The sequence below is a fragment of the Ammospiza nelsoni genome, chromosome 1, assembly GCF_027579445.1.
Source record: "Ammospiza nelsoni isolate bAmmNel1 chromosome 1, bAmmNel1.pri, whole genome shotgun sequence".
Lineage (NCBI taxonomy): Eukaryota > Metazoa > Chordata > Aves > Passeriformes > Passerellidae > Ammospiza > Ammospiza nelsoni.
Genome location: NC_080633.1, coordinates 17970740 through 17998020, shown reverse-complemented (window position 1 = coordinate 17998020; position 27281 = coordinate 17970740). Strand labels below are relative to the sequence as shown.

Below are 27281 nucleotides of genomic sequence, written 5' to 3'. Positions count from 1 at the left end.
GCTGGAGCTGGAAAAGCTGCAGCAAAGGAGGATGTTGGTTGTGCTGGTTTGTGTTCCAGCTCTGGCAGCAAACAAAACCACACTGGACAGTGGTGGTGGCACAAAATCCCCCTCCATGCCTTGCAAGCCAGTCACCTCCCCTCTGACACTTTGGGATACAAAGATTTTTTCCCCTCCTAAAGTTAAATATTTGCTACTTTTCTTAAAATCTCCCATGAAAGGCCAATGACTGCCACCCCACAGAGTATCTCAGCAATTTGTGGGTTTTGTTTTCTCTTAGGATTGCAAACTCAGCAGTGTCTGTCTGCAGATCATTCTTCACCTCTCTCCCAGCATCTGCTAAGCTTGTAAATTGGTTAATAGGCTAAGAGGAATTGGGATGAATTAAGATGTAAGGAATAGGGGTAAAGCTTGAGATGGAAAGATCTTAAAATCTCAGAAAATAGGACAGAGAGGCTGTGAGGAACAACACTGGAATCTATACAGATGGAGTAACATCAGTGTCTAGTACTTGATTAAATTGATAACAGAGAGGTTGAGATTGACTTTACAGGGCTGAGATTGTCTTGTCTACAGTTTAGGCAAAATAGTACTGGAAGCTTCAGTTGGGTGTTTGCAGTTAAAAGCTTGAACACAGTTAATAGCATCATGTTATTATCTGAAATGCTTCTGAAGGAAGATAAACAATTTCAGTTTATTATGGTTTTCTTTCCCATATGGCACAAATGGGCCTAGGACCAAACTGGCTCTCAGCAGAAAGCTCCCATCTCTACACTCATTTAGCAGGTCATATTTAACCAATTTTGATATCTTGCCTGTACACCCACTGGTGGATCCACTCCAATCAATACTCTATGGCTCAGGGTTTTTTTATGACACTTCATTTTTTACTCCCCTTAACTCTGCTGCCACTGTTGTTGAATATTCCTTTGTAGCTGATCTGTTTTCTGTCTCTCTGTGCTAATGTTTATGCCGAGTTATTATTTCCAAAAGCTAAATTTTGAGCACTCTCACTGCATTCCAAATTTCCAAAGCAAGAGCAGAAACACTACTTCAATAATTCTCATGAAAACCCAAACAAATAAATCAATTAAACACTTGCATGATTCAGAAAAACAAAGAGATATTCATGCCCACGTGAAAGAATGACATGATTGTGCTTGCCTCTTCTTTTTGTGTGATATCCTCCTGCTTTCATCCCAAGTTATGTTACTGCATATTTCCCCAGCCTATCTAGATGAGGCAAGAAACATATTTTCAAAGGTACATGGTCACTGAAGGATGCAGCTAGGCACCTATCCAAGCAGGTGAAATCACATGCAATTTCCTTGGATGCATAAGCACCTTTGAAAATCTGCTCTTGAATGTTTCAGAAAAAGGACTGAAGTTTCCTGGCAAATAACAAGCATTTGTGAATGCCCTTAAAAAACACAGGACTGGAAAGGACTTTCCTAAAAGACATTGTCATAAAGTGTAAAACCAATGTGTAGCTGCAGATAAGAAATCTGAAGTAAAGACAGTAATGCTTCTAGAAATTTAGGAAAATGGAAGATAACTGAGAAAAGGCACTTCAAGATAACTCTGTATTCTGGCATTGCTTCCAAAACATCTTAGCTAAATTCCAATGTTTTTCTATGCAAATTCAATAGCTATGAAGGCATAACATATGTCTTCCAGCAATAGCTGTCCCTTGTGTAACCTCATGACTTAAGAGCACTGATAAATGTACAAAGCTCTACTAACAGTAGGGACAATGTATTTTTGAACACATGCAGTAATTAGTTCATTTAATGAAATTTTGTGTCATGGTTAGAAACAACACTTTCTTACCATTATCAGAGGCTCAATCATGCAGGTTGAAGACAAACTTCTAGAACTACAGTACTAAAGTAATTTCTGTTTCATTCTGCTATGGAAAAACAGAGGAAAACTTTCATACCACTCCTGAAACAAACTAAAGGTCATCCTCTGAACAGTATCCAAAACTTAGTTTTAGACATAAATCGCTGTACTGCAGACTCCAATAGTTTGTCAGTAGCTCATTGCTCCATGCAGCAGCAGAAGGAACAAGGCTTGACAGCAAGTATTTAACTAATTGAGTCTAAATTTCTGCATTTGGAAACCCCTTGGTGTTCCAAAACAACTGCTGGCAGCAGTGAAAGGTTCAGCTGCGGATACGCATGTGTCCATGAGAAGGTACAAAGAAACCAAGCTCTGCTTTATTGACAGAAAGGAAGGCAGGGTCAGCCAGCTCTGCGTAACAGCACAGGCATCCAAACTACAGCTGACAGCCTTCAAAGGCCTCACAGAGCCTCACTCACAACTAATGTCTCCTTTTTTCCCTTCTAAAAAATGTTGTGTGTTTTCTGCAAAATAAAGGACAACCTTTCCTCAGTCTGTTTGTATTGCCTTCCTTATTTGAGGTGTCTTCCCCTTCTAATCATTTAGAAGTGCTGTTTCTTCATAAATAATTATCATTTTAACACTACAAAATAATGCCACAGTATAGTTTATGGCTTGTGACCAAAATTTTCTAGCTGTCCAAGTGTTGCTGTGGTGCTGTCACTGCTTTGAATATCCCTGGCAAGCACAGCAGGCATTCCCTAATGGTGCAAACATCTCAGCCAGGTACTGGGATAGCTGGACAAGGCTGCCTGCCCAGGGGAAAGCACATGGCATTAAAAAAGAACTGTGAAAAGTGCATGAAATTAGAATACAAGCTTTTATTTTCCCTCCACTGTATTCTCAGTGTTTTGAAAGGATGGCTAAAGCACCTGAGAGCCTGCTTCTCTCACCTACAAGATTTCAGATGGGGACACAGACAAGCACAGGAGGAGGCTGACTCAGCCACCTTCATCCTGCGGAGGGTACAGCCAGAGCTGACTTTTGGAAGACTGAGCTGAGGTAACACACACCTACATTAACTTATGTATCTACATTTCTCCCTCCAATTTAAGGAGAAGAAGAATTTAGGATACTTTTCCCAGTACACAGAGATACTGCATTCATGTCAGATCTTTATATTTAGATTATGAGAGGTTTCGGAAAACATTTAAAAGGTAAAAGAAGGAAAAAGCATTCTCCAATATGATTGTTTTACAAAAGGGCAAGGAATCCTTCTGTCTCTTGCTACACAACCCTGTAATGTTTTTCTTTTGAGACTCTGATTTTTAATTGAAACTGAAAATTAAAGTTTTCAAGGTAGCTAGAATCAATTACAGTTTGCATGCATAACAAGTTTGATTACAACAGGGGTTTTCACTGCTCTGTTTTCTGAGCAAATCAAAATGCAAGATATGCAGAGAAGCACATTCAGCCTTCTTCAGCATAAAGAAATATTAAAATTTAGAATTGCAAATATTTGTATTTAAATATATCTTATTCTTACAGATTCATATAGATATAAGAATCGTAGATAGATCATCTATATATATATACATATCAATTTATATATCATCAATAGTAATGACTCATCACCTAAGTACATGTCAAAGTCAAGCATTTTAATATATAAAACTGTGCATAAACACAGTGTATAAACTGTGATGATTTCACGTTTTCACAGATCAGAAACTGTTCTGCAGCTCAATATCACATACAGTTAGTATTCTGTTTGGGGGGGAAATGTTGAAATTTTACATTATACAAATTTATTAATAACACTTCAAGGATTAACATAACATGGTCAAGAAATATAACACTAATAGCAATCAATCAATCAATCAATCAATCAGTCAAACAGACACTGTTTCCTACTTCATCCAGCTCTAACTAGAAGAGTACAGCAGCTGATTCAATTGAAAAAACATCTTAATTACAGACCTTTTAGACTATTTAAATTCTACTTTTTAGGCAGAAATTACTAGATATTTAGACTATATGGTTTGCAACATGAAATCCTAATTTATCTTCAGTTAACCAATGTGCAGGAATTAATCTTCATAGTTTGACCTTCTCTCCAGAAAATCACTCATGGATATTTTGGAATCAGACATAAATGAATAAAGTTTAAAACCTGACGGCTGATAAGTATTTTTGTCACTTTAAACAAAATTACTGTCCATGCTAATTTGTATTCAACAGGTGGGGAAAAGATGCTGATGTTAAGTGCACAAGAAGAAAAATTGAGATAAAAATGGAAGCCTGCCCATAAACACAATGTCCAAGGAAAATAATGGATTTTAGAGAACATCTTCTCTTATGTAACAAATGTTGCTGAACTGATTAAACAAAACCCAAACATAGCTTTGTGGGTCATAGCATGCAACCACAACTGAAAAAATACTTAGTGGCCTTTTAGTTAAAGGAGTGGAATCAACAACATTACCAAAACACAAGACAATAAATTCTCTGAGCACACCAAAGAGTACCCAATAAGCCCACTATTAATCAGTCATACATGCATGATTACCTGTTCCCTTAGTTACACTAATGATTTTCAGAGTCTGATTGTCAAAGTAATTGAAAGCTGATTTTTCAAGTGGAAGTGCTTCAAGCAAAGAGTAATGTGGATGGCAGCTGAGATACCTGGAGAGGCTCATATACATATAGGTACAAAATTCAATATGACACTAGAAGAGAACACCCCCCTTATTCACAGAATAATCCCACATGCAAATTCACTAATGAAATCTGTATGTTCCTTTTTCACAATGTTAAAAATATGACAGGAGGAAATGGAATTTGAAGAAACATTCCAGTTCTCAAAATATCTAGAAATCTGGTCTTTTTTTTTTTTTTAGTATGGGGATTTTAATAATCTGAGTCTTCCAATTAAACAATTTTAACACTGTTTGAATTATTTATATCTACAGTTATTCATATTTTCACACTAATTTCACACTAACTCACTAAATTTTTATTGTTGTTGCTGAAAGCTGATAGTTGTAGCAAGGTGAATTGGACTGTAATTTTTCAAGAAGAGAGGAAAAAAGAAAACCTAATGGATGTCTTGGACTAAGCTTAAGTCTAAGCATGTCAGCCTGCGCAATGTGTCATTACTACTAATAGCAAACAGAAGCATTAAGAAAAACTTTACCACTCTCATCAAACAAAAAGGGATTAAATTCTTCAGCAGCTTCTTCCAGGGTCTGTAAGGATACGCATTATTCTCTGAAACAGAAGAAATTTACTCTGAGGGAAAGCTTTTCAACAGAACTCTTTTAAAATACAAGTTAAAGGAGTAGAAATGAGCTAAGGCATTTCTCTAGCAATCACCATAATTCTTCAATCTTTTTCATTCCCTTAACATCATGCATGGATTTTATCCAAATAACAATAGCTTATCAGCTACAGAATACATACCTATGGTATGTTTAGATTACCAGATAAATGCATATTTTTAAAAAGCTTTTATGGGATGTGCAAAATATACTGAAGCAGGAAAACAAACAACTGTGCAATGTTGTAAGTATTTCTAATGTTTCTTTATTAGTTTATAGGAATGTGCAGCTAGTAACAATCTGCCTCTCACAGTTCAGAGCAAAGCTACTGATACACAGCTACTCACTTTGCATTGGTTTCCCTTGGGAAATTGTTAAGAACACTTATAATATTTAATACAGAATTAAACTTTTCACAGCTAATACAGTACATAAAATTCACAAATTTCTTCAAACATGATCTATAAAGAAATGAGTCTACAGTCTACAACACTCATGCATTAACTGGTTTTCTGTGTTGTCCTATATATTTTTCTTTCTTTTTCTATACAAGCCTTCAGCATTGTCAGACCTGTATTCTCCATGACAGATGTTTACAAAAAGTCTCTACTTAGACACGTTAAAAAAATCAAATAATAACTGAATAATTGTCTGACTAACATTTAACTTTTGTGCTTAATGAGGTTTAGTTAAGACTATAATCTCAGGAGAGCACTGTTAATATTTATATTTGTTTGTATCCTAGAGAAGAAAGGGATACCATGCAGAAATTCAAACCTGCCTGGCATTGGTTTGTCTTGATTAAAAATCAGCACATTAAACAGGTCAGATCTATGGCTACATGACACACCAGAACCATGATATCTTCCAATTCTGGATCAACAGTGTTTTGCAAAGGTTCATTTTGACCTGCACTCTAATTCAGCACATTCTGAGAGCTAAAATTTTGTTTTGAAGAGTGGGTAATGAACTGCAAAACAACACAGAACTTCCACTGAAACTTTTGAATTGTGGAATTAAGTCAAAATAATGCTTTCAATTTTGCATGATGAAGTCAATAAAATCTTGTAAAATAATCCTCATTACAGAATGGCACTTTTGAACTATTTTGTGTGACACAGTAAAGTCCATGAATTGCAATAGATGGAATGAAGAACTGAGCAAAAAAAAAAGATGTGTTCACAATGAGACCTGAGGCAGACAAGTTATTAGTCAAAAGGCATCTTAGGTGGTAATTTTAATATTTAATAAAGGTAGTGACTGTAAAAGTCCTATGCTTCACATTTTAGATAAGACCTCTCACTTCTGTAAATATTCATCAGCATCTCTAGAGTAAAGCCCTTATTATACTGAGTTGAAAGACACACAAGCCAGCTGAATTGCTTTTCTGGGAGATGCTTGAGGGAGTGTAGTCAAATTTCTGCTTCACAGAAATATTCAGGTGTGGATGTTACTGCTTCAGACTCTGTATTTTGCTTTGCCATGATCATTGATAACACATATGTGCTGAAAAAAACAGAACAGATTGCAAAAGTATGGTTGAGTACATTATTAATTATTAATTAATTGTTCGCAAATACTTAAGTTTGGCCAACCTAGTGCTCTTAGGATTACTCTTTCCTTTCTGGACAACTGGAAGTGAATTCTGATTTCACTTTCTAGCCACAGCAAGTTTTCCCACTTGGAATTCCCAGCTTTGAGATGTTCCCCTAGGAGTGCCAGAAGAAGCAAAGGAAAGGTTTGCACCTTTTTTCCATCCTCACTTCTCTGAGAAAAGGGACAGGCAACACATTATTCAGACAACCCGTCTGACCTGTGCCCGTGTTTCACTTTTGCTGCTGTCTCTGCACATACTGGCAATGTTGGACCTGAGAAGCCCCAGGCTCCCAGAAGATGGAAATTTAGGGAACTCTTAGGGGGAGGGAACTGTTCACAGTGCTGAGCAAGAACTCCTTTGGATTATTTGAGGTTTTGCAGGGAGTTCTGCACTCATTGAAAGGATCCCAAATCCCAACCACGTCAAAGACTCACCTCCACAGGGCCCCCAGGAGGAGAAAAATTGTGGAATATTTATGAGAATAAATATGGAAAATGTAGATCAGTGACTTTCTAAACTATTTTTTGTAAGAAACTTACGTTTAAATCTCTGAAGTGCTCATTGTAGTCTAAGGCATAACCTACCACAAATAAATCTGGAATTTCAAATCCGTAATCTGTAGTGAGACAAATAACAAACACCATCAATATAAGATCAGTGGCAGTTATAAGCCCTTAAATTAATTTGTGGTTCTCAAGAAGCAAACTCTACTTATATGTAGTCAGCTGGGGCTATGTTACTTTTGATTGAGACATCATGGTCAGCAGTAGCCCCATAACCAGTTCCCAGGCATAGAGTACTTGTGAAAGGGATGTGAAGAGTCAGAGGAGAGGAGAGGATCATTTTGTACAAAATTATCACTGGCACATCGTGGATGGAAGCCAAAATCAGAGCTGGAACATTTTGCTTGCATTTGGAAGCTCCATTGGTATCTATGTGTGAAGATTACTGTCCCATATCACAGTAATGATGGAAATATGTGGAATATTAAATCAGAAGTAACTTTCACAGATCTATATATTTTCTTCTAAGAATAGCAAAACCTATCTCGTATTTTATGCTACCAAAACATGTCAAATGCTTTCAAATTAAAGCCCCAACCTTATGAAGATTCAAGCACATGCTTAACAAAGTAAATGCATGCAGTGCACCTCAGTTATACAACTCACACACCTGAAGCCAAGCACAGACATGCATCTTTTTCAGTGTGAAGGTCCGTGCAATATCAGCACAACGTAAAACAAATTAGACTCTTTCCAAATTGTTCTCTGAATAACTAGAGGAAAATCCAATCTTACAGACACAAAAATAGGTCCACATAACAAATTTTACAGGTATTCAGGTAAGGAATTTATTCAGTTGTTTAAGATTGGAGGTTATGTGCTTTGGAATTGTAAATTTAGGTGAGTGAGGAAATGTTACACCACTGTCAGTGATTTACAAAAGAGATCTCTGATGTTTTATAAAATTCATCACACTATGAATGAACAATGATAAAATTTGTTTCATTCAAAAGTTAATATATAAAAATATAAAGCTACCCTTCATTAAGTAATTTTATTGCTTATTTTATATGTTTAACATTAGTTAATCCAGTCAAATATATGCCTTAATTTACTGGGTTTAATTGTAAATGTTAAAAAATACCACTCCACTGTGTAAAAAGTTGTACAACAAAATGTTTGGATCATAGTTCAGATAACAGGGCTAAAACCTCACAGCCATGCCCAACATTTAAGTAACTTTTGCTTCATAAATTTTCCATCTCTCCCACATCCCAAATCAAAACCCTTCATGCTGCCTCCTGGTACTCACCTGCCTACTCTCCTTCTACCCTCCTCCCCAACTCAGCTGACCAGAGACTTCTTCAGTAGCAAATACTGGTTGATCTCTTCTAGATGGATTTTATTTAGCCACATAGCTGTTATTACATCATTTATTCTAAATAAGTCTAAAATGACAATTGCTTGGTATAGCTCCATTTACAGCTTCATCATAACACAGTATAAGGACCAGTAATTTAGAGAGAAGTGGTGCTGGTGTGGTGCAAACTGAGCAGCAGGAGAAAGTTTAAAAAGTCCAATTTATCTTCTGCTTTTTAGGGGGTGGGATTTAATTATAATATCAATGTTTTCCCTTTGTACAATAATACTTTTAAAAATAGAAGTGCTTTTCTGAATAAAAAAATGTAAAACTTGCTAACACTTAGTCACAATAAAACACCTTTCATGCTCAGATGGAATCCTGCAGCTCCTCCAGAGAGATGCAATGAGGAAGGAAAAAGAAGAAATGGATATTCTCTTCGATATTGTCAGAGACAGAAGATAAAACACTCACCTTTCATTGATAAAATTAAACCCTTTCAAAATTTCCCTGTAAAGTTTGTATTCTGCAGAAAGCCTAAGTCGGGTAGGTTTTCCAAATGACAATTATACAAATCCTGCCATTGCATCCCAGAGACCCACTGACAATTGGTATTTTGCAATGCTTCTAGCAGTCCATAGAATGTGATGAAAGGCAAGTGACAGAGTAGTGGCAACTTCTACTGTCAAGTAGAGATTTTCAGAACACTTACAATCTGGTCTGTATCCATCAGGCCGAGATGTTCTTTTCACCAACAAACTGTAAGTAAAAATAAAATAAACCCCATTTAAGTCTAGATATGGAACTGAATAACACACATAAAACTAATCCCTTTATCAAAAATCTGAGGCACATGAGTCCCTGTTCTTGTTCTGTTTCTCTTCCTGACAACATCCTGATTGCAGGAAGAGCTGGGTGTATTCCCCTCCCCAGTCCATCAGTGCCAGTCTTGAAATGGCTGGAGGATCATTGCCAAGCAGAACAATACAAAAGCATTTCCCCTCCTTTCCTTCACCCTCCCCTCAGTGACCCAGGCAGCTCCTCTGCACAGCTCTCCTTCATACTACAGCATCAAATTAAAGCAGGATGTCTGAATGGGAAACTATCCGGATAATATGCTGGACTAGACTAATTAATTACTAAGTTTTGTGATTGCTTTACTCACCTTGCCACTTTAATCATTTTCGGCTTGTATTTTTCTATATTGTTAAGCAGAACCTTCATGGTCCTTCCAGTTCCAACAATATCCTTATAAAACAAGAAAAATAAAGTAAGTAAAACACAAAGGAAAGCTGAAAGGAGGAAATCTGGACAATGACTGAGAAGTTTCACATTCTTGTTTCGTAGAAATTATTTATTTTTCCAGTGCATTGTAAACCACATCCAAAAAAGACTATAATTGAGCTTACACTTTTGAAGCAAGCACTTTCTATTCATAAAATTATCAGTTCAAGGACTGTCTACTTCCTTTTGAAAACAGCTGTGTTGCAAGTACTTGGGATGTAACTCAGGACTGGAGCTGACTCTACTGGACACTGCAAGGATGCAGGGATTAGACTTTGCATGATATGCTTGAGATCACAGTATGTCAGCATGTCTCCATGTTGGGGCTAAATCTGCCCTATTTACTGTGCCCTATAGCACAGTACAAATGGGATTTCTCCAGAGCTGCCATATCCAATATCATCTCAATGAGATCAATAGAAAACTGACCATGGAGAGCAGCTGTTGATCTGAACTTTGGGGGTAGATTAGCAACACCTTGTCTCTGCCCTCCAGCTGTTTAACATGCAGTTTGCTTGGACATTATTAATTTCTGTTAAAGCAGATGGAATGAGTAAATTGGAGTTCTGAGCAGCTATTCAGGTAACCAGCCATCTCTGTGGCTGATGGCTTTTTTTCCATCTTTTGCTAAGAAAAGAAATTTCAACAGTATACAGTTCATTACACTGCCCAGCTTACTTCCCACACAAGCAAGCTGGTTCTGAAATGCCAGACAGATCCTAATTTGCTCTCTAGCTGCCCCAGTTGCTTATTCAACATTTTCAAAGAGGATCACCTATCTTAATTATATGAGAATTTGTAGCAGCAGTGAGGTGACATGTTCTTTCCCTCTACAACTGAACACTGCTGACTTACATCAGCAACAGCTCTGTGATGGGCTGTGCCCAGGGACACTGCTGGGGGGAGAGCTGGATGCAGGAGCTGGGGGCCTTGAGGGAAGGACTGACACTCCCAGCCAGACTGTGAACAGCCCTGGGGCTGTAAAGCATATGCAGGGCACTATTTCAGTCATGCGCCTGAGAAATGCAGGGCATCACTGCAGTTCATTCACTGTCCTCCAAGGAACAGAACAACTTGAAGAACAGGAGTTGATGAAACCACAGAAAGAACAAATCAAATAAGGCAGAAACAAAGACTCCTAGGTATCACGAGGCAGAGCACCAGTTAGAGTGACAGCAATGTAGTTTGATCTGTCATGCAATTGCAAAAAGACTGAGAGGCCATTAAGCAAATCAACCCCTCTCCCTCTTCACCACCTCCCAGCGAGAGAAGTGTAAACACTGACAGGATTTAGAAACTCAACAGCCCATCATGATTTGGCTGTGTGACTTTATCTAAGTACAATATGACATAAGCACCCAGCTTACCTCCACAATTAGAACATTCTGGAAGAAACAAAAAGGAATACAATTACATAATATTCACATAGTAAAAGAAATAAATGTTTAAAAAAGGGAAATGAAGATAGGTCCATGTACATATGTACAACACAGTAGGACACAAGGAGTTTCCTGTTTCATTTCTGGGCCCTGAAAAAGAGCCAGCCATAAGAGCAAGCCCTGTAGTCAGGGACCACAACTTAACTCAGCTCTGTCTAGATTATCCTTTTTGTCCAAGAACGGATGTAGCTTTGGAAAATAAAATTAGATGGAAGAAATCCAAATAGGATGAGCTTTACTTCATTTCAGTGTCTCTAGCTGTGTACTGCAGTGTACCCTGAAGTTCACTAAAATACTATTTTCAATGTTAGTATGAGAATACAACAACAATATTTTTTCTCTGAAATAAATGCTCTTCCTCCCTCCACCCACACCCGAGCAACTTCACAGTAAAGGATTAGAGGCCAAGTTGTAACACCCACTCTCATACTCCAAAGCACCCTCTTTCTCTTCAGATACTGCTGCTGAAATCAGAATTATTTGAAGAGAAGGGGAGTGGGCTAGCCAAGAGCAGTAATGTCAAGCTTTATGACAGTATCATCACACAGGCTGAATCATTTTGCTGAAAAGGGTTCATCACTGTTCCAGGAAGTACAGGGTCTAATGAGACTTCAGTTCTTCTACTAAAAGCAATATTAAGATGCAATGTCCTTATTAGAATAAATAAAAATCTGTTTATTAGTAGGCATGATCATATGCATGATCAAAAGGATGGACTCTTACAATCTTGCATGAGGATCTACTTTCTGAAGTGAAACCTGCAGTAGCAAGAGGAAAGTTATTTCACAAATACCTTTATCTATCTATCAGTGTATACACCTTACATGGATGTGCACGTTGTGTGTCCTGCAAAACCTCAATAGTTTCATAACCATGCAGTATCCACCAGCCTGGCTTACATTCCACTTCCTTTCTGTCAGGCTGCTTGGCTTTGCTACATACATAACAAGGGGACTGTTTAACTTCCTTTTCCATAACAAAAACCCAAGGCCGAGAGTAAGAGAGACTCAGACACACAGAGGAGTGTGTGAAAGCAGCATGCTCACAACCAGCACTCTTTTAACAGCTTCATTAACCAATACATAAATAGCTTTAAATATTCAAACCAGAAATTATTACTATAGATTATCCATATTTATATTCACACTGCAGTTCTTCCTAACACTCACAGTGCTTGGTAGGGAAACATGGCATACTTCATGCATTAAGCACTGCAGAAACACATTACCACACACTGTATTATACCTGGATGCTTCTGAAATGGCAAAACACTTGGTAAAGGTGTGGAGGGAACTCCTGGCAGCAGTTGAGCAAATGTCAGCAATGGAGATACCACTCAAGAAAGCCACTAATTTAGACTGAGCTCTGGTGGAATGTATATTAATCTTGGAGGGAGGCTCCTTTTTGGTGTTTTCATAACAGGTTTCACTGGTGGTTATCCTGCTCGGCACTCCTGACTTTCAACCTCTCAGCTGCTGACACAAACAATTTTGGATCTCAAGCTAGTCCTGTGAAGGCAAAAAGTTAAAGGCCTCTTAACAAAAGTCTAAAGATACCCTGCCTCTAGAAACTTCTCCCTTCAAGAAAGGATGGAAGTATATCAGTTGTCTAGATGGGATGAAGAGCCAAAACCATGTTCAGGAGAAGCTTATGACAGGTGTGTAGGAACATAGTTTTTGAAGGAAACCATTTGGATCCAAAACCAATTTGGATCTCATCTGGCTTCCTGTATGAAGTCATAAGTGGGAAAAACACTTCTGAGGACAAGCTCAGGACACCTGGGTCTGAGGCATAAGGAAATTACTTGATTCAGTCAGTGGACACCTGAAGATAATGTGCAGGAGTAATGGCTTAACCACCCTAAGGAACCTGTGCAGCTGGTGATATATGTAAATATTGATTTGTTTATACACACACACACACACACACACATATATATAATATAGGGAGAGAGCAAAAGAGTTGACAAGAAAAGAACCTCACCAGAACTAAAAATGGAAATGAACCCTTTAGTACCAGACCCAATGAGAGTAACCATGATCAAACACAGCCCACAGATCTCAAGGCAGGTCCATAGTCTTGAGACAGGTTCAACAAAGTCAGCCTGTGAGTCAGGGTCTGGGCCAATGCTTGCAGTCATGTCCAGGTTTGGCTGCAGCTGAGCTGAAAGTCGGTACCCACAGAGCACAGATCAGTCATGGCCCAAGAGCCCAGGGCTGAGCTGGTGTTCCTGTGCCCACAGGTGTGAGTAAGGCCCCAAGGAACACAGGGCATGGCCATCAGCATCTATTTGTGCATCACTTAGTGCACTGTGACAGACTGAGAAAAGCAAAGTCCTGAGACATTTCATACACAGACAAATAAATTTCTTTGCTACCACAGTTGCTTCAGCTGTTCTGTCAAGATTAAGGGATTCTTTTGCTTGCTCACATGTGGAAATCACGAAGTTGGACAGAATGAGGGGACAGCAGCCTCCTTGGCCATGGAATGTGGGTTAACCAATAAGGAGTATGTCCTTACACAGTCCTTACTATTTAACTTGTGAGAAAAAAATAATCATAGACATAATAGAAAATGTCTGAAGAGACCATGAAAGATCATCTTCTGTTGGGCTACAGCAGAAATTTTAAACTATCCTTCACAGATGTCTGATTTACCTCTTCTGGTAAACATGATGAGTACTTCAGAATCTCCCCAGGGAATATGTCTCAATACCTCATTATCTTAGAGCAAAAATATAATAAGAAAACTTCTGTTGATATTTGGCCCGAACTTATTTTGAACAGAACATGGAAAAAGCTTTTTTTCTTCTCTTTTCTATATTTGAAAGACATATTTCCTCTCTTCTTCAGATTAAACAGCCTCTATTTATTTAATGTTTTCTCACAAGTTATATTTCCTAGCTTTCTGATCACTCTTTTGTTCTCCTCTGGAATTGGTCCAGTTGGTCAGAATCCTTCTCCATTTGTGGTGTTCCAAACCAGAGTCTTTTCCAGTGTCAAGAGGAATAAAAGAACCACTTTGTATGCTTTATAAATAATCCTCCTTTCTATGTATCCCAGTACAACACTTACATCCTTTATAAAAATATACTGGTGTCTCATGTGCAACTTGTGATCCATCTTTTGTCTCCAGGACTGCTGCTGAGTCAGTCCTCCCTCACTTGCATTTATGCAAAAGATTATTTCTGTATAAACACAGAAGTTGGTATTCATCTTTATTGTTGTTACATGTCATTCTTTGAACCAAATTCTTAAAATAATTTCTTAAGATCATTATATCTTGTAGTATTTTTCCAGATAGTATGAGTACCATTAAATGTTAATTTAATCTTTTCAATCATGAATTAAGTTTTGTATAGTCCCTGGAGAGCATGCTTTAATGCATCCCGTCTGACAGTGAAGCATAATTAACTGTTTCTGGAGAACAGCTTTCCAACCAGTCACACATCTAATAGAAATCCAATTTTGTCTATGTCTCCTTATCAGAAATGACTCATATGAAGGAAAGAGGATTAACGTGGATCCAGACATGCCTGAAAGATTTGTCTGGCTGTAGGAGTGATAGTTACCTGCACATGACTTCAGCTGATGTGTAAGATCTCATATTTATTGACTAACTTCACAAGGAAGGATTTTGGTGGACTTTGTCTCTCATCCATAGAGTCAAGGTGTCTAACTGTTGCAAATCATATACACTGGGGAAGTTCCTATAAGATGTCTAGGCCATCTTATGGCCTAGAAAACACAGTTGCTGTTTTGTATTATGTCCATTCTCATTATTTCCAAAACACAGATGAGGATTTTCTGTACTACAGGGAAATCCTGTAGGTAAGGCCTTTGCAGTGGAAAAGCTACTATAAAATATTTAGATATGAAAACATTTTATAACTATAAGTAAGCAGGTATCCTAACTGCTCAGAGTGATACTTTAATCTCTGCTATCATTATGCAGGGTTACTGTGCCTAAAGTCTCCCTACTTTTCAGTCATTAACTGCTGCTTAGGACCAAAGGCATTCAGAGTGGTTTGCCATCCTCTGGTACACAAACTCTCTCCTACAAAATGCTGTGCTGGGAAACTGATTGTGTCGCTGCCTGTCCCCTGCCTTTCTATTGTTGGAGCAGTCTACAGATAGACGATTTCAGAAAAGGGATGGAATAGCAGAGTAGAAGAGCAAACTGCCAAGAAATGTTTCGATATACAGTTTGCCAGACTAGATAGTGGTGATGCCCAGCTAAAACTGGTTGAAATAGATTAGTTTATTCTTGATCAGATAGATTGCAGAGGATGAAAGATCAATGCAATGGATACAACAAATTAGTACATTGTCAGGGATGTCACCATCATCCTAGAGGCACAGCTGGCTGCTCCGAGCATCTCTTGTGAAAGGTCAGTTACATGGAAGACCTTATTCTGCTTCACTGGGAGTCCCTATGTGAGCTGGTGTGCAGGGACTGGTAAAACTCATCAGCTTGTGGTGCTGCAGCAATCACTGATAGCTGGACAAACAGGATGCTAAAGAACGCTGAAGAAAAGATCCTTCTCAAGTATGTGTGTTTGTAGCTCCCATACCACATAGATCAAGAATGTTTTGTCCTCTCAGATATATTTGAAGCAATTACAAAGAAAGAAACCACATGAAAAGAAAAGTAACCCAGCCTTCTGGATTCTGTCTACTTTTGAAACTCAGAAAACAGGGTATAGGAATATTTACTGACATGTTGACTAGGCTAAAGATGGCTTAATTTCTGAACAGAGCCATGTTCACCAATACAATCTCTGAAGTACATCCAGAAATCTAATAATGGTGCTAATATATCTTAGAGTGAGACAGAATACAGTCAGTTTTTTAAAATATGTTCTGGAAAGATTTCATACATAGTCCAAATAAAAAGGGATGCTGGCCTCAGAGAATGAAACACCTTCCTATTGAGTCATTGCAAAAGAATCAACATTGCAAAAGAATCAGCTGCCATTACTGATAGATCAGAGGGACGGCTGTGAGCTCAGATTTGGATGTGATTCATTCTGTGTTTACACAGCTTTTTACCAGGTAGCTGGCAGAAGGTAGGCTGGTGTAACACAGAGTCAAAGAACACCTCAAGTTGGAAGGGAGTCATAAGGACCAGCAAGTCCAACTCCCTGCTCTTTGTAGGACTACCTACAACTAAACCATATGACATTGCCCAGGTGCTTCTTGTAACTCTGACAGGCTTCAGACCCCGACCACTTCCGTGGAGAGCCTGTTCCAGTGACCTGAACACAGTTTCAGTGAAGAACCTTTTCCAACAATCCAATCTGAACTTCCCTTGATATGGCTTCATTCCATTTCCTCTGCTGTTGCTGATCCCTAGAGAGCTGTGTGCACTGCCCATCTTGTGGAAGCTGTAGGCTGTGATGAGGGCACCCTTCAGCCTTCACTTTCCCAGGCTGGACAACACAAGTGACCTCACCACTCCTCAGAAGTCTTGCCCTTGAGCCCTTGCACCAACCTGGTTGTCCTGGACACACTCTGATAGTCAGAAGTCCTTCCTGCATTGTGGCAGACCCCAGCACTCGAGGTGAGGCTGTCCCAGTGCAGAGCAGAGCAGGACAATCCCTCCCTTGGCCTGTTGGCCATGCTGTGCCTGATGCCCCCCAGGACAGGGTTGGCTCTCCTGGCTGCCAGGGCACTGCTGGCTCAGGTTCAGCTTAACATGGACCAGGACCCCCAGGTCCCTTTAATGGTGCTCCTCTCCAGCCTCTCATTCCCCAGTCTTTACATATAATAGGGATTAGCCTGTCCCAGATGGAGAATCTTGTTAAATTTCATACAATTGGTGATTGCCCAGCTCTCCAGCCTATGCAGATTTCTCTGTAAGGCCCCTCTACCTCTGAGGGAGTTCACAGCCCATCCTGCTTTATCATCATTAGCAAATTTTCTAAATGTACATTCAGGTGATGAGTCCAGATTTTGTATAAAAACATTAAAGAGCAGTGGTCCTAAAATTGTCCTCTGTGGTTTTGAATGCAAAGGGGTGCTGTGAAGTTTAAAATTCTCCAGTTTTGAGTGATCAGGGCACACACAACTTGAAACTCTGTACATGAACATTTGAACTGAGCAGAAATAATATTTGTGGTGTGAGCTGGATCCCCACAAAAATATAATTTGCATTTCCATATACATTTCTAGACAGTAGTAAAAATAGCCCATAGCAGCATGTCTTTGGTCATCTAGAAAAATGAGGTTTTTGACAATACTAGTACTATGTAAAATAAGGAAGATAATTTCTAATCCCCAGGTAGCATGTGAATCTGTCTCTCATGCTAAAGAGAACTCTCTGTGAATGTTAATTTTTTTAAATAATGAACAGAAAACATGCAAAACTTGAAAATCTATTATTTCCTGCTTTTAAAAGCCACACACGTTTATACAGTGCAGGAAAGTATGTTGTTTTTACAGTACATTTTAAAAAAATTCTGATTTGCAGTAAGATGAAAACTACTCCAGCACTGAGTCAATACATTTCTATTGTTTACCTTCCCACAGGTCAGTAATAAATGGAACAATGTCAGCTAACAAGACCAAGCAGAGTAATGAGAGCATGTCTGCCTCCTGCCTGACAGTAGTAAGTGCTATGGAAATTATTTTTCATCTTCCTGGAACAGAATAACAATTTTTTTTCTAGACTTGGATTGTATGTTCCATTCAGAAGACTGTTTTCAAAGGAAAACTGCTATGAAATAGTAGTACTTTGAAGTTAGCACAGAGTAAGACTTTGAGGAAAACTGTCTTTGAATTAATACAAATTGTGACATTTTAACAAGGTAAAAATTCTAAGCTGCACATTTAGAAAGGGGGAGTATTTCCCTGAAAGCCTACTTTAATAATTAAATAAACAACTGCATCTAATGCAACACTACAGCTAAGAGGACAAACTCAGCCCTCACATATATAGCAAGAAAATCAGGTAGGTACATAAAGAAGGTATTTTCTCCTTAAATGTTTCGGCATAAAATCAGCAGAATAGCATACACACATTTTTTTTTTTTCTTTAGTAGAAAGAAAAGAACAGAAAGAACTTAAAACTGAGGAAACAAAAATTATTTGAGAACTTAAAAAAATACCTTAGAGTGAAGTAAGGTTTGTAGCAGGAAGTAATAGCTTTTATTTAATTAACAGCCCATTTCCCAGTGGGGGAACATTTTTCACAAAAGAACTTTGACCTTTCAGCCCACAGCCTGAGAGAGACCACAAAATACCTTCAACAGCTGAGCCTGGGAACAAAAATTCAGAACTGCTGTATGCACTCGAAATCATGGACTGAATAAAATAGTGCTTTACAGCACATTATAATCCTCCACTGCAGCTGCCCTTCAACTCATTTATCAGTGTTCCACAGCTGATAATTTCCTCTCTTATTTTAGCTCAGAGGAATTCTTAACATTTTTATCTGCCCCTCTGGTCACAGGGCAGGTGATTATGTAGGGCAATCGCTTCTCTTATCCCAAATTGTCTGATTACCACATTAGGTTAAAATGAAGAGTTTCTCCCAATCTGTACTTAGCTTGACGTTTGCTGATTCTATTCAGACCAACAGAAGGATCTGCATGCTTGAAATTTCATTTCTTCCAACTATATCAGTTGCCTACTAATAATTTCATGTTGTTAATTCCACCTTCAAACCTTGTCTCATTTACATCCTACAGTATGCCAGTACTGTACAGCAGGCTTCCAATGGATTAGTTTATCTAAAAGAAGCTTAAGTAATGACTGTGTGATAGGCAAATATGCAACCATATGGCAATATAAATTTGACAATGGCAAACAGCTTAATCCAGTAGGCAAAGGTATTTAAAAAGGCCAGAGTAAAAGACAAAAAACAGCTCACATTCAGAAAAGAAAATTAGGTTCACCATTTTAGCAGTGATGACAGTTGACTGTTGGTATAACATGCCTGATATATGGAGGCTTCTCCATCAAGCCTCTAAATGAAAATTGTTGGTAGTTTAAAAGATACACGGTAGGTACTGTAGTGAAGAAATTATCATTTGGGACCCTTCATTTTAATCACCCAGAAGATGCTTTTGGACCTTAAGATAAAGGAATCTCTAAACAAAGCCCTGTTTGTGATCAGGCCAATTAACTGTCCTGGGAAGGAAAAAAACAAAGGGAAAAAAATGAACCTTAGTGTGGGAAGATTGGCATAATTTGGACTGATGGAAATACTTCTATCTTCAAATCCCCATTGATATCCTGAGTTCCTTCCTGTCTCTTTCTTGGATAGAACTATTCTTAAACTACTTGGGAGTACTTGTAACATGTTGTTAGTTATACCAGCTTGCAAAATATGCATGAATACACAGTGTCAAGAAAAGGTGAGTTCATTTATTTTTCCACTACTACAAGTGAAAGCATATTTATTAAAAAAACAACCCAAAAGCCCTACCACCTTCCCCCCACAAAATCTCATTTTTATCAATCTCTACTTCTTTTTTTCTTTTGTTTTATGAGAGTAAGGGGATAAAAAGCAACAATATAGTGTATTTTGATTCCCTTTAGATAAATTTCTATTCAGTAGTCTGCATTTTCAGTTAGATTTTTTCTGAAGACACCTTTTCATGTGTACTCCATATCATCAGAATGACATAAATTGGTAATAAGACTCTTCAAACTGAATTTTTAATGAATTATCAGTTTACTCATCACACATGCAGTACTTGCTTTCTTAACATTGTATTTATGGAACCTCAGGTACCAGTGGTTAAACAAGACGTTTTATGACAGTGCCATAGAGCTGAAGAATCACCATCAAATAAATATTAAAAAAAAATGCATAAAGTTTCAGTGAAGAGGTTCAAATGTAGCTAAATGGACTCCTGTGAAAAGTGAAATAATTTTATGTTATGCACACAGGAATGAAATCCACAGATATTAACACTTCATCACAATGTCAGAAAATAATATGAAGGACTTCTGTACAATGAGACATCTAGCTAGGAACTTTCTACAGAGTTCTAGAAAAAGTCACATACGTCTGATTTTCGTCTTTTCTGTTGGGTTCATCCACATCTTTCAGCATACTTGGAAGGACAGATATGACATCTCAAAAATGGGTTTTTTCAGATACTTGGTTTCATCAGTAGCAGCTGCTGATGGGAGCAAACTGGTTAATGTGTTAAGAGTCCATGTCTACAAACTCCAGCTATTTAAATTGTGTAAAACAAGTTCAGAATCTCTAAGAGTTAAAACAGAGTGGGGACATAATGGAGAACCTGATGCTTTTTTCTTAGAGAGCATTGTGTCAAATGCTGTGCACACTCATGTTCCACTTGCAGCCATCTTCACAGCATCCTTCTATTGTGCATAAAAATAGAACAAACTACCATAATTAATCTAAAGGTATTTCAGGAATGACTCATGTCTCCATTTTCTCACTTGCATGAAGAAGTACAGTCCTCTGGTCATCTGGAATTGGATGAGGATTTTCACCTATTTCACATAGGTGAAATAGGATTATGAACAGGTAAGATGTAGAAGCAAGCAGATAGTGGCTGAGTAGAGCCCATGTGAAAAATGGGATAGGAAGGCTGTAAAAGTTTTTTATTATTTCCTTTCTCCAAAACAACAACAACAAAAGAAAATAATGATGAACAGTAGAAAAGATTATCTAAGAAAGAAGTGCAAAGAAAGGTGATTGACTTTGGAAAAGGAAAAGATAGTGTCTTTTGCTTCAGAAAAAACAGTTAAGGATGGCAACTGTCAGAAGAATAGACAGTATCAAATCTAAGAAAAAAGGCAGAACAATAGAAGTGACTAAACCTGGCAGTTAAGCAGAGGTACTGAAGATGTGCACTGCTTCAAGACACATAAAATCAACCTTTGAAAAGATGAAAAAGGCAAGGCTGCATGTCTGACAGGAATAAAGTAAGATGTTGAGGTGAGTGGGGGACATGACTATTGCCAAAGTGTATAGTGAATTTTGTATATCTTTATTGTCATATAAATTGTCTCTCATGTACATAGTGTTCTAAAGAGAATGGCATTATTGATTCTGCAAATTTATGGGCATTACTCTGGAAAGGAATGCATATAGGGGAAGAAATCACAACATTAGTCAACACAGTGAATACTAATGGAGAGAATAAGTATAGAACCAACAGAATTCTGAGAAACAAACTTGGAATGGTGAGAATAATATGTATATTAATCTAGAGAATAAAACATTGTGTTAGACAGCTGCCACATGCATGGTTTATTAAATACTGACATGCTAACATATTTAGGAGAATGACAAACAGCTCTCAGAACTCTTGCTGGAGCCTATGACATGCATAGAAAATGGCTCAATAAAATAGGAATGAAAAGAGAGGCATAAGAAAAGAAAGTGAGAATGCTTTATGTTCGTTAAACGTCTTCCCAAATGACAAGCTGGGCAAGAAAATGGTAGACAGTGGATAAATTTATTTAGGCAAGAAATATAAAAGAAGTTTGGAGATTTTATAGCACAAATCCTGCCAGAGGGAATTGAGAAGAGCTGCATGGAGGATATTTTCTTCTGAGTGAAATTTCTTTTTTGTATGAGCTGATCAGTCACTTTAGGAGACCATCAGAGTGAGGATGGAATTCTCAAACTAACACAACCAAGTGCAGGGAAAACACAAATACTCATTTTCCTTTTTTTCTTGATGGCTATTTATGACCTTCTACACTTCACTGAAAATGACAAAACCACTGGCTGTCAACAACATGTACTTATTATGAACAAGGGGAAATCATACAGAATATAAGAATTGACAGAATTTTTGAAATTCACTGGCTCCATAATTGTATAGTACTAACTGTATAACTACTCTGTCTCAATTTGAAGTTCTTATTAACTTAAAAACTAATAATGATTATTTTGTTCACTTTCTATGCTATATAGAAATAGGGACAATGACAGTACATATGGATCTAAGTTTGACATCAAATATATTATACAACTGTAATAAGTATTTAATTGCAAAAATATATAAACTTTAAATTTATGTTTTTATCTAACTTGTCTCATTTGCAAGGAGACAAGTCAAAGTGGTATAGGAGCTTTTTGAAAGGTTACAGGACATGTTTTACATATGGAGCGATATACAGAATTATTCCTGTCATTAGAGATTTTGGACTACAAAACCAGATCCTAAGCTTCTCAGAAAAAATATACATGCATACAATTATAAGAGATAAATGGCAGTGCTACTCACAACTCTGGTACAGCTGAACCTACTGAAGTTTCTAGATGCTTTAAAATTTACTTTGTTCAAATGTCACAAATGGTTGAAAATATGTCAGGAATTTTTACAGTATTATACAGTATGGTTACAGTATTGATACAAAGCAGGGTTATATTATTTGTTCTTTCACCTCATCTCCATACATTTTCATTGCCATCTTGTTGTGAAACAGATTTCTGAACAGTAATTTATTATATCCCATTTTCAAAATGTTTTCCCCTTTACAAATATTAATGATAAATTTTACCCAAGTGAGCACTTCAGCTTTAAAGTAACTTTGAAAACTAACTACTTTACTATGAAATCAGATACTGAGAAACTTTATGTTCACTACTTACATGATTAAAGGAGAGACTATTAAATTATATTTTTTTCTGGATAGAAATGCTTACAAAGCATGAGACTGTTAAGCTGTATCAGGCTTCATTATTCAAGTACCTTAATTAATGATGTGTGCCATGGAAAACTTTATTCTTGCCTCAGTGACTTTCTTTACAGAAGAAAAATTTCAAATGGGGGATGATTTTCTTCAGGTAACAATTTGGGCAGTTTGGGTCTGTATGCCAACTCTCATATTTCTCTTTTCCGTGGTTTGGGTCATTATACATTTTTGCCAGGCTTATTATAATTTCATAAACAAAAGCATATTGTAGAGAAGGACAGAGGAGATATTATTCTGAAGAGCTATTAACAGAGCTAAGAACTATTCCTTAACAGCCTCTTTCTAATTAGCTTTTAAATTTTTTTGCTTTCTTCAGGCTTTCTCAGAAAAAAAAAGCCCAACATGATTATATACCAGCATGTTCACTCTGTTTTTCCAATAGGCAGCAAACATGACTTAGTTCTTCACTAAGATTATAGGCTAGCTGAGATTCCAGGTATTATTACTTAATGAAATGCAATTCAACATGAAAATCTCAGAATCTTTTCTCTGTAAATTTCAAAATTGTTTACTTTTATTGATGCTTTTTAACTTTACAGAAACATAATGGAACTTATATTCCAAGCCCACAGCTGTGCTTTAGAAAACACCTTCCATGATGAGTAAGTTAATGAGATGTAACTCTGTATATTAATTTTTTAATATCATTACAATCTTTTCTTATCCAATACTCCAAGCAGGCAGAGGAAGAACACAGCTTGCTCGATAGCAAAGTTGAATTCTCTGAGTAAGTCTTCAGCTAATTCACTCAGTGACATTGGATACCTACTGAACTGGCAGTTTTAAAAGGCAGCAGCTTTTAGAGGTACTAAAAACACTTCAAGGAAAAGATTTACATGGCCTGTAGGAGGCTCTGAATCAGCCCACAAATGGCTGATTAGTAAAATGTGCTGAATACTTGTTCTAACTGCTGAAGTCAACAACAGATGGAGGAGTTGGCATCTGTGGACATAAGGCCACTCCTTCACATATCCAACTTTAGACATGCAAGCATGAGCATTTGAGTCTAAGCTTTGCATTCCAGCTTTTCAAGCAGTAAAATAAGTCTCAAGGGAACCCTGTTCTCACGTGTTCTGGCAAAAATGCTATTTCCTTATTCCTATATCAGCTGTGTCAGACAGCCCCACATACAAACAAACACCAAACAGGCCCTTTGAGTGTCTGCTCCCCTGGCAGTCCCAGCTCTCCCTTCCTGCCCCACTTCAGCCTCCACACACAGCTTCCAGCTCTGGGCTCCCCTCCTGAGCAGCAATTTATTCCCAGAGCAGCTGCCTCACACCTACCCAAGATCCCAGCCTCCTTGCCCAGCTATCTTAAACTATGCTGCTGCTCAGTCTTCTCCCCAAGTATCTCTCAGCCTCCCAACAGCCAAATTTTGTGTCCCATTCCATATCTGGCAACAGGAGAACCATGCCACTGAGAAAAAGATTACCAAGATTTTCATTGTAAGAAAAGAATTTACTTAATTTTTGATAAGAGCAGAACTTAATAGAGTGAAATCTTCCTTCTCTCTCATACACATGTGGGGACAGATAAATACATTAAAGTCTTGCAAAAAATAATGTTTTGCCCACTGAATTCAAGTGAAACTGGAAATATAATATCTGGAATTAATATTAATATCTGCAACCATTAATCAAGGAAATTTGGGATTGGAAGATGGGGAAGGAGAGCTGGGCCTGGAAGTTTAGAAAGTGTTTGAACTATGTTCAAAAAGAGAAATGTTAAGTAAGATGCACTGCCAGTTCTGCCTGTGAGGTAGAGAAACATATGCAAAATCATCACAGAAAAACAGGTAACTCCAGTGTTTGAATATTAGAAAGTAGCAAATTAATTAATATTTCCCCAGAATATCATTAACGCTTTAGTGGTAATTAGGAAACAACATCCAGCAGGAGTATTTAGAAGTGTAAATTGAGTACATACATATCACTAAAATATTCTGACAATAACAGCATTTTTTAAATTTCAGTTCTAGTTGCATCAAACCATATTTAATATTAATGAAATATTTAAAGTTGGTTTCCTCTTCTTTTTCTGTGTGCTATAGTACAACAAAACAAATGAGTTTGCTAGTGCTCCATTTGAGTGCTTTGAAGAAACTGATATTATCTAGAACCACCTAATAAGACAGTGACTGCACATACAGTACAAATAGCAAGATAAGTATTATGTTGCCTTAATGCATAAGTAAAGAAACCATTTTTTGACCATTTGCCACACAGACCATTTGCCTAATGAAATCAGCCTTCCTTCCTCTTCAAAGTACTGCTTTGTATTACCATGGTTGGATGAAAATGGCCTTTTCACTGCCTCAAACCATTCTCTCCTTATCACAAGGCTCAGGTTTAGTGCAGATTCAGTCATATAGCCAGCCTGATGCTGAAATAAAAAATCCCATTTGATTCTCTGAGTGAAAGGCTCCACAACTGAATTTTGTGCAGTAGGCAAAATGGTATTAAACTCATATGCTGAATTCAACAGAGATATGCACTGTGCAGTTTGCTTGTACACACCCATTGAAGCTCCATGACATAAACAAGCTAAGGGGAAACATTACAGCACAAATTTTGCCCACAATCTCACTGCTGGTACATGTGTAACCACTGAGAAATCCTGCACAAGGATGGAGAACCTACATTCTGACCTTTTTGGGCATCTGCAATCTGAAAACAGTGGCATCACAGCAATTTAACAACAGAAGAATTAATAACTTTGATTCCAGTATTAGTATCTGACAAAATTATATAGCTCTTCTCAAGTATTTTTCGTGAATTTATTCTCTTTCTTAAATATAAAATGAACAAACCTTGCCAGTCAGCTTTGAAAGATCATCTCCTCCAATTATCTGCATATCTTGCATAGACTGATCATTCTAAAAGAAGAAATAAAAAAAATTGAAATTGGTTATAACTGTACAAAATAAAAATATAAATGTTACCTTTTTTCAAAAAAATTGAATGATTACTAGTCTTAGTTATGAATATTTTCTAAAGCTTGTTAGCATTGGTGTACAAGAAAACCACACTCTCACTTCTTCCTGTGGCTTCCTGTGTCTCCTGCTTGTTTTTAAGCCAAAATCAAACTCTAGGGTTTGCTGGACTAGAAAAAGTTGCATCTTTCTTTTTAGAATAATGTTGCCTTGCTTGCTATTTCTTAGTATGACAAGGGTTGAGTAACATATTTATCCCTTTCAAAATGGGAGGACAGGAGCATCTCAACACTTGACCAAACACCTGTAAGCACATTCTTGGTTTGAAACAGTTTTTGGAAACACAGGCTAAATGTGCTTACATGTCAGCTCTTTTTGGAGGAATTCACTTTATTTTCTTCAGGGGAAAAAGGTTTCACAAAATTTATCACTTACTATCAAAAATATTTTCAGTGGGCCATACAGTTTCCAGAGCTTTGTTTATTCAACTGACTCAAAGGTAAAATCCTTGAGGTCAATTACTTAAATATGGCCAATCAGGTGGAACTAAATGCAACAGAATAGTATGTTTTGATTTTCCTGTTAAAAAAAGTTATTTTTTAAAGAATTCTTTTTTTGCTGAATTTGTTTTACAGACGTTTCTAGTTGAAATTCCTTCTGATGGAAAATTCTCAACCAGCTCTAGCTTCAATTTATTATCAGCAGAACACAAAGTTAAGATCACAAAAATGAGACACATGGAAGCCCTGCTTTTAAGGCAAGACAAAAGAGGCCTTAAAGAAGATGGCAAATTAAAAAATACACAGTCAAGGCCAGGCTATATGAACTTTTCAGAAAAATCAAGAGCAAAAATAAGTATAGTTAATGTGAGTTTTTTGCCAAACTGATGCATGTGCTAATCTAATCTTCCTACCCACAGGAAGATAGCATTAGTCCAATTTTAATAATAGCTCCAGTAGCACAATGTGACATTGTGGTTTACCGGCAACACCAGGAAGCTTCATCATTGCAAACTACTGACAAATATACAGTACTTGGATTCTCTGCTTTTATTTCCTAAATCCAGCACTCTGAAGCCAAACGTTTTTCCACAGGTTAATAGTGGCACATCAGGACTTAAATGTGGGTGAAGATCTACTGGACTAAAGGATTTAGAGCTGTTCTTCTTCCCCTCCCAAATCAGGACAAAGAGAAGCAGCAGTCAGAGGGTCAGAGCTGCCCCCTGTGCAGGTGGAACCACATTGTCCATGCTCACAGCCCAGGGGCACAAGTTTGGGGACTTCCAAGCACCTTTGCAGATACCTGACCACA

At 37.5% G+C, this 27281-nt stretch overlaps 1 protein-coding gene across 3 annotated transcripts in view; it reads right to left on the bottom strand.

The window, feature by feature from the left end:
- Positions 1 to 5404: 5404 nt before the first annotated feature.
- PRTFDC1 (phosphoribosyl transferase domain containing 1) overlaps positions 5405 to 27281 on the bottom strand; it is a 42857-nt gene continuing 20980 nt past the window's right edge. Inside the window, exons 4-9 of one of the 3 annotated variants that reach the window (XM_059473229.1) lie at positions 25848 to 25913; positions 11274 to 11291; positions 9788 to 9870; positions 9335 to 9381; positions 7299 to 7375; positions 5405 to 6668 (exon numbers count right to left, since the gene is read on the bottom strand). In XM_059473229.1, the coding sequence (XP_059329212.1) occupies positions 6621 to 6668; positions 7299 to 7375; positions 9335 to 9381; positions 9788 to 9870; positions 11274 to 11291; positions 25848 to 25913 (339 nt within the window). In that variant the 3' untranslated portion in view covers positions 5405 to 6620. Of the gene's footprint in view, positions 6669 to 7298; positions 7376 to 9188; positions 9382 to 9787; positions 9871 to 11273; positions 11292 to 25847; positions 25914 to 27281 lie in introns of those variants that run through there. The other 2 variants (XM_059473235.1, XM_059473221.1) reach the window with 2 other exon arrangements.